Genomic DNA, 14694 nt, shown 5'->3' on the forward strand with positions numbered 1-14694 from the left:
AGTGCCGCCGCCAGGCATCGCGGAAGAGTTTACCCAGCTGGTGGAGGGCCGAGCGCTTGTGTGTCTGGGAACCGGAACAAGAATTTTTTTTCCCTTTCTCCCCTCTCTCGTCTCGTCTCGTCTCTCCTCATCCTTCCGTCTCCTTTTCTCTTGCCTCGTCTGTCTGTCCTTACCCCCTTCTGTGAGTCGTCGCGCTATTTTCATGTTGTGTTTGTTTATTTTATTATTCAATTATGTTTAAATGTTTGCTGGTTCCCGCCCCCTTCTTCCAGATCTACGAACTGTGTTACACAATGATTCACTCTACTGAAGGTAGACCGAAAATACCATAGACCATAGACTTATTAAGGGAGGGAGCCGAAACATATCTAGCAACAACATGGCATCATCTGTTTGATGTAGTTGTTAATTAAATGTTTAGTTTATTTGCAGTTTTAAACAAACACTTTACCTGCTCTTACATTAATAACATGATAACATGAGAAATATTCAGTCATTTCCACCACATTTATCATCAATATTCTTATTTTGCGCAATCAATCTTATTTTCCACAATAAGCGACAAACTGATGTAATTAATGGTACTTCGTCGTCGCCATGGCAGCATGCCTGTCCAGCACCCTCTGCGACAAACATTTTTTCAAGGTTGCGACAGTACTTCCTCAGCAGATTCGAATGGTGCAGAAAACGGCCATAATTCTCTGTCTCTTCGATCTCAATCCAAAAGCACTCAGACGGCTGTCCCAAAGCTGTCCACGGAGTGAATAACTGCCTCATGATGGATGGACCGGCTGGAATGAGACATACTCGCCTGTATATTTCCCTACGTCTGCTGCGTGCCTGTTAACACACCAGGGCAGATCCTCAAGTCTTGAAACCAGAACATGCCACATGTTAATGGCTCCCTTCTGATGTATTAGAAGTATTTTAGGCATACATATTGTGATGCAAGGACTGATGCTCCAGAATGCACAAGAATAACAGGATGCCTTGTCAAGGTCCAAAATGGACAAAAAAAAGCACCATAATATTATTTGATATGATTTGTGTGCTTTCCAAGCTTTCTGAAGTCACACAATAGCTTTAAGTAACAATTCTCTGAAAATCTTGCCCTCCACCACAGCTCCTAAATCTAATTTGTGCATAGTCAAGCTTGACATGTCACACCAGGTTTGATGTGAATGAGACACACAAAAGCCAAAAGTATTATACGGTAAATATGCTGGAACTCAAATAATATTTGACAGCTACATTGGAGGGGGACATTTTAAATAATGTACCAATGGAAAGAGAAAAAAACTAAATAGAAATAAAATAATAATAATATATTAATATATAAAATCAGTGTTTAAACTGTCCTGTTTGATTGCTTGCTGCATCAATCAAATTTGATTTCCTCTTTGCTAACTAAAACTGCATTATTCATTAGCCATAGTATTTCTGAGCAATTTCTGTATTGATTTTTTCCACACAAAAAAAACAAAGCAATAAACTGCGTTAAAATCTGATGCCAAACAATATTAAAGAATGTTTAGATGTTTTTACTCAAAAATATTATATTATATTACTCCTTTGTATGAACTCTTTGTGCATACAACAATATTATATTATATTAAATGCAGAAAAAATCCATATTTAAACTGTCCTGTTGCTTACTTGCCACAATAATGCAAATCATAATTCCATTTTGTAAAGTAAAGCTACATTATTCATTAGCCATAGTCTTTGAGCAATTTCGGTATTGCATTTGTCCAAAAAAACAAAGATGCAGTGAGCTACGTTAAAAACTGATGCCAAAACGATTTGTCAACTTGTTTGCAATTGGCAAAATCCGATTTCGGAGGCATTATTACTTCGACAAATTCTGTGATTGAGATTTGTACAGAATCGAAGGCGGCGTGAATGGAAATGACATTGCCCTCTGGAGCGTTTTATGAATGGCGTTTGGGAACGAGATAAGCGTTTTCAGGGAGACATAGAGGGGTGAAGAGAGGAACGTGGCGGCACTCGTTTCCACTTTGTCTCTCGCTCAGCGTTCCATAATAACAAAGTCTGATTCGTAAAAAACTTGGAAGAGCGGTGAAGGGCAGAAATAGGCTTTCTGCTTGGTGCCGCCGTGAGCTCCACAGATCATAATGAGTCATTCTGTCTCCAGTTTAACTGAGAAAATGTAATTAAGCGAGACTCTGGCACCTGTAAGGGTGCTCAGAGAGAGAAAAAGTGTGTGTGAGAGAGGAAAGGTTGTGTGATGGGGGTGGGGAGTTGCCAGGCAACTGGTGTGTCTCCGAATGGGACTCTATAATTGGGAACGATTCTCAGGTCTCGGCGCTGGTATCAGTTTACACTGCTAGCCTTGTCTGTGCACTTTTATTCCCACGAGCATGTATGCATGCGCTCGCACATACGCACCTATATCCACTTGTACATATATGTATCATGTAACATCCTGGTTGCCAGGCAACTGCATCCTCCCCTGCCAGTATGAGCCGTAATTGGCTGGTGGCACAGAGGGACAGACGATGCCAGATCGAGCCGGCTCCACTGCTGCCTCCTACGTTACGCTCCTGCCCGGTTGCTAGGCGACAAACTCGAGCATCCATGCCTCCCTGACTTATAATTGGCTGGTGCTGTGGTCGTAGCGAGCACAGGTCTAAACCTGTCCTGCTTAATGTGGCTAGCTTGTGAATGTGTGTGAAAGGGAATGCAATTTAGCACTTAAATTCTGACCTAAATATAACTTGTTGTTTTTACAGCTCAGAATGAAATTGTGGCCGTCATGGAAGTTTTTCGATGCTAGACAAGAAGACAACATGAAATTAATTCACAGTCCATTTTACTTGCATAGTGGGATCTGAGTAAAACAGGATGTTAAATTGATGTTTTAAAAATAAATACATTTATTTTATAAATAAACAAAAAATAAGATTTAAAAAATAACCAAATACATTTTAAAAAATTACTTTTAATAAATAAATAAATAAAAGTAAAAACGAAAGTTGTTTGCATTGTTTTGTTTGTTTTCTGGATGTTGTTTTTTATTTATTAAAAAATAAACATTTTTGCCATAGACTGCCTTGTAAATAGGATCAATTTTGATTTAATATTTCAGTTAATGTTGATTTAATGACTACTAGTTAAATTTAGGAGCCGTTTTTGCATGAAAATCTGACTTTTTTTATTGTCAAGCTATTTATATGAAGCCACAGTCTTGTTTCAGAAGATTTGTAGATGTGGCAAACAGTGGAGACAGGGCCAGCTGGTTGACAGTAAATATGAGGTTCCTCCCCATTACCCATCATTACTACTCCAATTATCACCTCTCCCAGAGATCCAAATAAACTCTGCCTGCCCCCCATTTCATATGTTACGTTCAGCAGCGCTAATGAACAAGTGATGAGACCCCATACGAACCACAGCTCTCCTGCAAGGCAGCTCCAATCCACAACAAAAACACAGAACATCAAAAATGTGAATGCAGCCTCTCACATCTGTTAAACACACTGAAGATCTTATTGGAAGCTCATCGAGTGCGAGTTCATTTGGTCCGACAGCTGTGAGCCCTAATGACGATCATGTATTTCATGAACTCCAATTGTGTCAACACTCTTCTGATAGGCTAATCAACTTAAAACAAATGAATTAGACGGCTGGCTGGACCGAGTCGTTGATTTCAAGGCCCCATGAGGAGGCGTTTTTAATCAGGTGTGTGCATGTTTGTTTGTGTGTCCGTACCAGGGGAGAAGCCGTACAAGTGCTCATGGGAAGGCTGTGAATGGCGGTTCGCGAGAAGCGACGAGTTGACAAGGCACTACCGCAAACATACCGGCGCTAAGCCTTTCAAGTGCAATCACTGCGACAGGTGAGACTCAAAACTCCAGAGAATCACCTATGTGACGCCTACAAATGCTAGCTGACATGTCACATTGTTACACTTCATGTTATAACTTCATATTATACATCACATTATAACAAATAAAATGAAGTGAATTTATTTCATTTTTTAACCTTTTTCATTCTTGTATAATTGTTGTACATGCAATATGAATGAGAATACATGTAATATTAATTTCTAAAATGCAAGACAATTTAATGGTGACCAGCAACTAGACAGTTTCCCTGTACATATTAATGCAAAAATACTATATTGAAATTAATAAATATAATAAAAAATACTATTTTGTAATACTAGTTTGTAATGTTAAAAATAAAAATGTAAACATTAAACAAATGTTTACACAAAGAGAATTCTATTTAGTTGCACTTCTACTATCATATATATATATATATATATACACACACACATACAGAACTGTGCAAAAGTCTTAGGCCATTAGTATTTTCACCAACAACAAAAAAAATGATTTTAAGTCAGTTATTTCTATATTTTGCTGTAGTGTGTCAGTAGGAAATATCAGTTTACATTTCCAAACATTTTGCCATTAATTGTAGTTATCCATTTAGATAGATTTTTCTTTGCACAAGGAGTCTGACAACAGTCAGTGTGCTCCACACAGAGATCTGATCCCACCATCATCCAGTCCGTCTGAAATTATATGAAGAAACAGAAAAAAAACTGAGACAGACTAAATCCAGAAGAACTGTGGCAACGTCTTCTCCAAGAAACCTTCCTGCAAAGCTACAATACTGTGAAAAGTTTTAGGCACTCGTGTAAAAATGCTGTAAAGTGAGGATGCTTTCAAAAATAATGTCATAAATAGATTTTATTCATAAATTAACTTCTATTAACTAAGTCAAATCAACATTTGGTGTGACCAACCTTTGCGTTTAAAACAGCTTTTGTCCTAGGTCCACTTGCGCATAGTTTTTCAGGTAGCTTTGCAGGTAGGGTTCTTGAAGCATCTTGGAGTCATTGACACAGTTCTTCTGGATTTAGTCTGTCTCCATTTTTCTGTTTCTTCATGTAATCCCAGACGGACTGGATGATGGTGAGATCAGATCTCTGTGCGGAGTACTGGCTGTTGTCAGACTCCTTGTTCATACAAAAATCTCACTGCATTATTCCAATTAATGGCAAAAGAAATGTTTAGAAATGTAAATATTTAACATATATATAAACATATTTTCTACTATTCACTACAGCAAAAGACAGAAATAACTGACTTAAAACCATTTTTGTTGGTGAAAATACAAATAATGGCCAAATACTTTTGCACAGTAGTGTATATTGTAATACTATTTTGGATTTTTAATAATAAATTTAGTTCTAGCACCTTGTGGGGATTTTGGGAATTCTTGGTAAGCAATTTTTGTAAACTGATTTATATCTTAAACATTATTTTTAATAGCAAAATCTAACACCGGTTTCCTGAATCTAAAAATGTGATGAATAGTCTGAAATATTTTCATTTTCAAATCTCCATCTAAGATGGTCCACCTGTCACCTGTGCCGCTAGATGTAGCTTAATGATTAAAAACATCTGCTATTCAGACAATGGTTTCTCTGTATTCACCAGATCTTGTTAATAAGCTTGAAACTGAACATGGTGAGTGACAAGTAGAGTCATCTGCCCCATTTTCCCCCAATTACATTTACTCACATTAGTGTTGGGGAAGCTAAAATGTCCTAAAATATTTTCTTTCTTTTTTATGCTGCGTATTGGGAAGTCCAATTCATTCTAGTGAATAAGTTTGTCTGAACGGGCCAGCAGACAAACTCATTTTTTTAATATATAATCATTATTTATACATAGTAGGTTTCTAAACTATTGCATAAAATTATTTATACGTAGTGTTACTGAACTAGTGCTTCTTGCTTTGTTTGATAAAATAGATCACCAGATTCTCATAAATAGATTAAGTGATTATGTTGGTCTATCTGGAACTTGGATTGGTTTTGAATTGGTTTTTATCATACCTTAGCGGATGAACATTTGTAGTATCTATTAATAATACCTTGTCTGAACATACAAGGTATCATGGGGTTCCTCAGGGATCAGTTTTAGGACCACTGCTTTTTAATCTATATTTGTTTCCTCTCGGTCACATCATCAGGAGGCATGGTATCACTTTTCATAGTTATGCTGATGATATAAAGTTGTATTATATCCGTGTCTCCTGATGATCCTGTTCAATTTGATTCACTTGCAAATTGCATCCAAGACATAAATGACTGGATGTCACAAAATTTCTTACAACTCAACCAAGATAAAACTGAAGGTTTGATTATTGGACCAAAAGCGCAGAGAGAGAAATTGACCCCTAAGCTAAATATACTAGGATTAAACCCAAGTCAAGTGGCAAAAAACTTAGGAGTTGTCTTTTATTCAGATTTTAACTTTTAATTTTAGCTCATGTACATAATATTACCAAAATTGCATTTTCTAATCTGAAGAACATTGCTAAAGTAAGACAATTTCTCTCTCTGAGCAATACAGAAAAATTAATGCATGCATTTATAACTAGCAGGCTTGGCTACTGTAATGCCCTCCTTGTGGGTCTACCAAAGAATACAATTAATAAACTACAACTAATCCAAAATACTGCTGCTTGAATATTGACAAAAGCCAAAAAGAGAGATCACATTACACCTGTATTAATGTCATTACACTGGTTACCAGTTAGTTTTTGTATTGATTTTAAAAATCTCTTATTAGTTTATAAGGCATTGCATGGATTTGCTCCAGACTATCTTTCAAAAATGCTCACAGTATATGAACCCAGAAGGACTCTCAGATATTCAGATTCTTTTCTTCTAACTGCACCTCATAGTAGAACTAAAAAATTTGGTGATGCTGCTTTTAGCCGTTATGCTCCTCACCTCTGGAACAACCTTCCAGAGGACATAAGATGTATTAATAGTTTTAAATCTAAATTAAAAACATATATTTTCTTTTATTCTGGCCTTCCTGTAATGTCTTATAAAGCCTTTGTATATTTTGTGTTTTGTTTTTCCTTCATTTTAAACTTTTTGTACTATACTTCATATGAGACTACGACTCCTCTTAAGACTACGAAAATTTTCCTTGCTCTGTATCGTGCTCTTTCATTGGCTCATGTAATTTCCAGTCAAAACACATTTCACTCTAAGTCACAGACAGGTCCAGACATTGCCGCTTCTCTCAGATTGAGTAGTTGATAAAGGTGGACACCAATCACGCGATCACATGACTCTTTTCAATGGCACAATGGATGACGAAGTCTCAACCTAGTGGAGATATTCTGAGGTTTTATTTCTTTTGAGCCTTTGTTCAAGCAAAAGCTTGTATTATCATTTCATCTGCATTCATTGCAAATGGCGTAATTTTTGCTTCCTTTTCAGCCTAAAGTTTTCCAAGTCAGTACGTCTAACTTGGGTTTGTACTATACTTCATATTTTAATCTTATAAACTTTAATTTTGTTCTTGTATTAAAAATGGGTCTATTTCTATTTTAATACATGAAAAGACATAAGACTACGACTCCTCTTAAGACTACGAAAATTTTCCTTGCTCTGTATCGTGCTCTTTCATTGGCTCATGTAATTTCCAGTCAAAACACATTTCACTCTAAGTCACAGACAGGTCCAGACATTGCCGCTTCTCTCAGATTGAGTAGTTGATAAAGGTGGACACCAATCACGCGATCACATGACTCTTTTCAATGGCACAATGGATGACGAAGTCTCAACCTAGTGGAGATATTCTGAGGTTTTATTTCTTTTGAGCCTTTGTTCAAGCAAAAGCTTGTATTATCATTTCATCTGCATTCATTGCAAATGGCGTAATTTTTGCTTCCTTTTCAGCCTAAAGTTTTCCAAGTCAGTACGTCTAACTTGGGTCGTTTTGCCAAGTGTATAGTGTAAATGCAGATATTGAATATGGGTCACTTCATGGGTCACACAAAAAAAAATTTGATACAGTCAACAAATCAGAATTGGGCATCAAGACCTGCAGTGTGAATGCGGCCTAAGGCGAAATTCGTTCGGACGGTGCTGCGAAAAGGAGCGGGAGCAGGATATGACATCACGCGCCAAAATATCCTCACTAGTCATAATTATTTTCTATTTAAGTGATTACAATCAGTCACAAGTATAGTTAATCAAGTACACACACGCACACATACAAATCTCATGTAATAAAAAAAAAATTTGATACAGTCAACAAATCAGAATTGGGCATCAAGACCTGCAGTGTGAATGCGGCCTAAGGCGAAATTCGTTCGGATGGTGCTGCGAAAAGGAGTGGGAGCAGGATATGACATCACGCGCCAAAATATCCTCACTAGTCATAATTATTTTCTATTTAAGTGATTACAATCAGTCACAAGTATAGTTAATCAATTACACACACGCACACATACAAATCTCATGTAATAAAAAAAATCACATAAAATTACACGTTTCACTTTTCAAACGTGCCATCCGCTCCTGTTTCCCTTGCCACCGCAAACCAAGCCGCTTCTCTTGTTATGTGATTTTTGTAATCTTTTAAAGTTGTGTTGAATAAAGCAAGATGATGCGACACTGCTAAAATTAGCGATTCCTCCATTTCTGTACCGAGAGGTCACTTTGTGAGGTTTTGATCTTCTATTGGTCTCACGCATTCATGTGACGCGAATTCGCTGGTCAGAGTTCACCAAAATTGAACTTTGCTACACAGCGAAATGCGAAATATCTTCGCACGGGCTTGCGATTCCGGTCTGACACATTCGCATGCGTATGAATGGAAGTCAATGGAGCGAAAAGTCTAGTGTGACCGCGGCTTAAGACATTACTAAACTGAAAGATTTGGGATACTCCACACAAAAGCTGTAATTAATGTAAATGCATGCTGGTACGCTCTAAATGTTCCAACATACTTTACATGGAAGGACTTTTATTTCATAAAACAAACTATAAACTAAACTAAAATATAAAAAAGTATGCATTTCCATTTGGGTACAAAGCTAAGCACGTAGATTGGTGCTTTCTTTCAGAACATTTTCAATTTGGGCGCAGTGCCTGCGAGACTGTTGCCTCCTGGTATTGACCAAGAGCTTCCACCTCTGAAGTGAATCTTAACTTGTCTTCGCTTTGATGTATAAATAGGTCCTTCATGCTTGTTAGACTTGCGCATCTCACTTTGAGCTCAGCTCCGCCCTCTCTTGTCATCCTGGCTGCTCATACAGCTTGGGGAATCCATTCTGTCGTTGTCAAGGGAGCCCAGGATTACCATTACAATGATGGAGTTGACGGGAACAGTGGAGAGCAGCATGTGGAGGGTCTCCCAGTCTCGTCTGAACAGTAAATACAGTAGACCGAGAAGCTAGACCTGTAGCCTTGGCCCTCGGGCCCATTCTTAATCCGGCCCGACCGTGTCCGGACCCCCTGTCAGGACAGCGGGGTGGGGGTGTGGAAGAGGGTGGAGGTACACCAGCTGGTTTGGTGCCTCCTGGCAGTGGCTTGATCTGCCATCTGTCCGACCCTGCCAAAAACACACCCCTTGATTTCCCAATTTGTGTTCTTCCCCTTGCCGTTCCAGGACAGGTGAGACTTAACATGAAAGCATATGTCTTAGGGATGGGTCAAGATGCTCCAATAATCAACTAGGTTTATCTATACCTTTTCTCTATTTTTTAGCTTTAAGTCTATGTTAACAATATAATAATAATAATAATAATAATAATGATGACGATGATGATGATGAATTATTATTATCGCCTATAATTATTATAGTTCTACATGATAATGATAATAATAATCATTTCTATGTATATAATTAGTTATTCATACAACATTTTATACAGTGTTATAAAATAAATAGCAAATTATTAGCAAGAATATAAAACAAAAGATGATATTTTTGTTAATTTTAATAAAATTTATTATTAGGACGACCACATTTTTAATTTCGACACTAAAAACTTTTATTTTGAAAAATTATAAAAAGTTATGGTAGCACTTTAGATTAAGGAATATTCACTATTAACTAAGAGTTTTCCCACAATAAACTCCTAATTTGCTTCTTATTGATTATAAGTAAGGTAGTTGTTGTAGTAGTAATGTTTAGCATTAGCACCTAATATGCACATTAATAAACAACTAATCAATAGCGAATAGTGCTCCCTAATCTAAAGTGTTACTAAAGTTATTTAAGAGACATAATTTAAAAAGCTGAAAGCTATTATAATCAATTCTTTAAAACTAAAATAAGTTCTCCTTAGATTCAAAAAGATCCATATTTCAGGTCACACAGGTTTCCTAATCAGTTATTTTTTTCTTTCCCTTTAGGTGTTTCTCTCGATCTGATCACTTGGCACTGCACATGAAGAGGCACATCTGAGGAGGAAGAGGAGGAGAAAGAGGCGGCAAAATGGCGAGGAGGAGAAAGAGACAGAGAGAAAGTAGAGGGAGAGAAAGAGAGGGATTATGGGAAGGAGTCGGATACCACTCAGGCCATTCGCTCATCCCACCAGAGAGAGGCCCCCCGTGAGGGAACAGGTCTTGAGGTTTGGTCGGCCACGTCTGACCATGAGGACGTAAATTTGGAGGTCTACAGATCTGAGAAGGTGGTACGACATCTTATGTCACTGAAAGACAACGTGCTTCAGTAGGTATTTGCCTAATACTTAAAACATTAATGACTCAATTTAGTTACTACTATTATTGTGTTCCAGTGTCTCCAAGGTCCATTTAAATCTTTCGTCAATTTTACGTAGAGTACATCTTACGCAGATTGTCACAAACGGACAAGCTACCATTGAACAATGATTTGATTTACTGCACTATGTGGGACGTGTCCCGAATGCATCTCCTTGAGAAATTTTGGAGAATATCATAGCGATAGGACGCCAATCCAAAGAGATGGATTTATTTTATTATTTTTTTTTCATTTTGAGTAAGGATTATCTTTCTGCTTCGATCCCGCCAATGCACAGCCAAGATCTAAAGTGGAATGTCCATCCAGAGAAATCTGGATTTCAAAGGCAAAAGGCGACCAAGTGGAATCGCCCATTGCTCAAATGTGAATCTTACTAGGGGCAGTGGAGGAAACACTCTCACCTTCTTCGTAGACGGACAAATCTCTCTTTTTGACATCCCTCCCTGCCAACCAACTGCTGCGCAGCGACACTTTGTGACTTTTTATAAAGGAAAAAAAAAAATTAAGGAAGAGATCTTTTTGAATGATGACTATGTTATATAATTCAGAAGACTTCTTTTTTTGCTTTTCTCCTGTGGATGTGTACAAATTAGAAAAAGATAAAGAAATAAAAATGGACCAAAAAAAAAAAAACTGCCATATGCACAAGCGAAGAGTAGTGGATTCTACACTGGCACAGACCGGAAACCTAGGTATTTTTCATCAGGTTTTGTGAGGATTTACTATGTACTTGAATGCTCATGGGACAGAAACAAATCTTGTGCTAAAATTCTCAGAGAGCTTGTCAAATTTTTGCATTCTATGAATCAAGATATATGATCCTCACTAGTAGTTTTCCTTGTGGACTTTTGACCATTTGTTCACTTTAAGTGCACCTTTTTCCTAAAATCCTTCTTTAACATCCTGCAGCCGGACCAATTAGGGATGTTACTTTGGCAAAAACTAGCTAATGAGTTTGTCTTAATGGTCCTGAGAAACCCTACAGAGAAGCTCGTTGTATGCTTTTTTTAGGGCTTGTTTTATGTGCACTGTCTTTAGTTTCTCTCAAGTGTGCATAAACCTTGTTACCCACTTAAACAGCTTTTAAATCGCACAGACAACTAACTGACCTTTTTGCTGTGGGATAATGCAATTATTTGTAATGCACACCTGCAGGTATGTTTTTACATTCTACAATGTAAAATTTACATCCTAAAGATCACTAAAGAGACACTACTAAACATGCAGGGAACACTAAATTAGGAGTTTGAATGCATTTCATATCTCGTGATACTATGATTAGTCCGTTTTAGAGGTCTGTACATTGTTTTGGGATTGACGCATTAGTCTGTACATTCACATTAGCAGCTGGTCTCTGTTCGCTCACTAGACATCTGAAGCATTGTTTTCTTTGTACCCTTCCATTGCTCAAAACGCTGTGCTAAAAGCTTTCAAATGAATGGTATGAAGCTGATAAACGGAGTGATTTCCAATGTTTGTTGCACTTGTAGCGTAGTTTTCCGGTTAAAGGCTTTTTTCCACACTTCCTGCTGTAAATTAAATCTGTTCCAATCCCTCTGCTTTTCACAGGCATTTCATGCTTTCCACTTTGCTCCTATATTTATGCCGATTTTTATTTTTATTGATTTCTTTTGTTTTGTTTTGTTTGTTGTAAAAAGTGTTTGCATATATTATTTGTATTATATGATGTTAGTATGACAATGTTCTTTATTAAGGAAAAAGGAAAAGAGTTTATTTTTGTTACTGGTTTGTTTCATAATTCTTTTTTAAATTGGTATTGTAATATATCTATGCAAGAACTGTTAAGTGAAGCATTTTTATTTAAGAATGTCATTATGTGTAATAAATGGTAGAATCTTATTGATATTGTAGTTTCCTTGTTATTTTTAAGCCTTTTTAGATGTCCCGAAGTTGAAGTCGGAATGCCTTGGGAAAATTCTATAGAATTTCATAACAGAATGTGTGGTATTTCTATGTAATTTCTATTATAATTTGGTACCAAAATACTAAATTAATTATAAAAAGCAAAAGATTTTTTCTAAATAAATGTTTTAAATTAAAAATATATGTAATATACAGCTATAATAAATTAAAGTTGCTAATAAATTTTTGGTTTTGATATTGTGGTTGGATTCTGTTTCAAATAAATTAAGGTAAGCAAACTGAATCCACATCCACAAATCATATATATAAGTATTATAAAATAAAAATAATTAACCAAAAAAAAAACAACATTTGAAATAATTTGCAAAATAATTTTCCAGATTGATATGCATTTCCGAGTGAAAACTGGTTTTTAACCAAAAAAATAATAATTTCAGTATACATCCAAATTTTGATTAAATCCATCATTAATCAACAATATTATTATTTTTCATAGATTTTTATTCATTTAGACTTTTTTATGGTCACATTCTGTTTCAAATTAATTAACGTCAGCAAACTCAGAATACACAATTTACAGTACAATAGAAATATTATAAACAATTATAAAAGGGGGGGAAAACATTCACAGTTGAAATCATTTGCTAAATAATTTCCCAGATTGCTGTGCATCAGCAGAGAGAAAGAAAAGCAAAAAATCTTCCGAGTTACTTGCATAGTCTCTTAAAACTTAAACTAATGGCTTCATTGTAGCTACTTGATTCTTAATTACAACCTGAAGATGCTCATGAATATATGTATGCGTCTTTCTCTCGGTCTGTCTGTCTCCATCTTTCTCTGCTACTGTAGTGTATCTCTCTCCATCCCTCTCTGTATTTTCCCTCGCTCACTGTGTTGCAAATTTGGAGCGTTGATAACCAAGTTGATGATTTCTCTTCCATTTATTAAGCCTTTGCCTGTGACAAACAGATAAAAGGCTAATTCAATAACTAATGGATAATTAGGGTGCAATTACGTACAAGAAAATGGCCTTGCACAGTGTATTAATTCTGCAAATGTATTCTGTATGGGTTATTCCCAAAAGGTTCCTCATCTATAACTAATGTACATAATTGAAACGGGCACCCTCATCTTACGATTCATTCACTTGTATCTGTCTGACTTATTGCCTATCATTTTACAATTATACTGACATGATGGTTCATGTCTAGAGTGCTTTGGGGACTGGGAATCCATTTGCAATAGAGAAAAATCTCTGAATATGACGCTCCTTTCACTTGAAGGGTGAATCACACGAAACCTGTCTAGATCATGTGCAGGTCATATTTCACCCCAAAATCAAGACAAAGAAAGAAAGAAATTAGATTTTTGTGAAAATGAAGACCATTACAGAATTAGTTTCATTAAGCACATTTTAAACCGCAGTTCTCATTACCATACTACAAAACAATCTCATTCTCATTACTATAATAAATAAACTGGAAAGAGCATATTTAAACTGTGTAGTATTTATGTACATTATTGTTATTATTATTACATTATATACTTTTAAATATATTATATAATTGCAATATATTTTACAAATTTTAATTATCATTTAAAAAATGTCACAATGCAACAAATCTTAATGGTCTTTAATAACGGCTTAATCTTCTCAATACAAACAATGTATTATTCTTTTCCTTTGATCTTAGGTGGAAAAATGACATGATTTTATGAGATTAAAGCCAAAATACATTGTTCTGTTTGCATATGATGAAATGTGTGTTTACGTATATACACAGCAAACTGAAAAATAATCGTCTATTCTTGTTTTCAATTAGCAGCAGGTTGGATGCTAAAGATTTACTCAGCATTGCCTTGGCTTAGTCAGCTCTTGGCCTCAGAACCAGGAACAGTGCATGTATATGAATGGAAGCACTCATTTTCTGCTTTTGGCTTGGATTCGGCCTATTTGCTTTAAACAAAGACAGTCCCGGGAGAAATATTTCCTAGAAGCAGGGGGAGAGAGGGTTGGAGGATGTGTAAGGGGAGAAAATGACAGATGAGAGCAGCTCTGGGGGCTTTACTGCCTGGAAACGGGGCTGGAGGGATGCGCTGATCAAAGACAACCCAGCTGTAGAGTTTGCTTTAATTGTACTCTGAAGACATTTGCTTTGAGGACAGTTATAAATATTGTAGACAGTTACTACAGACAGTTTGTAGACTGCTTGTAAACTACAGCTTGAACAAC

The 14694-nt window shown here is 36.3% G+C and overlaps 1 protein-coding gene across 2 annotated transcripts in view; it reads left to right on the forward strand.

The window, feature by feature from the left end:
• Positions 1-11252, forward strand: part of LOC107752450 (Krueppel-like factor 7) — a 51090-nt gene extending 39838 nt beyond the window's left edge. The window contains exons 3-4 of one of the 2 annotated variants that reach the window (XM_016568415.1): positions 3736-3859; positions 10208-11252. In XM_016568415.1, the coding sequence (XP_016423901.1) occupies positions 3736-3859; positions 10208-10259 (176 nt within the window). In that variant the 3' untranslated portion in view covers positions 10260-11252. The remainder of the gene's footprint in view (positions 1-3735; positions 3860-10207) is intronic. The other variant, XM_016568416.1, reaches the window with a different exon arrangement.
• The last annotated feature ends 3442 nt before the right edge of the window (positions 11253-14694 follow it).

Source organism: Sinocyclocheilus rhinocerous, unplaced genomic scaffold, assembly GCF_001515625.1.
Source record: "Sinocyclocheilus rhinocerous isolate Xijiao unplaced genomic scaffold, SAMN03320098_v1.1 scaffold2909, whole genome shotgun sequence".
NCBI classification, from domain to species: domain Eukaryota; kingdom Metazoa; phylum Chordata; class Actinopteri; order Cypriniformes; family Cyprinidae; genus Sinocyclocheilus; species Sinocyclocheilus rhinocerous.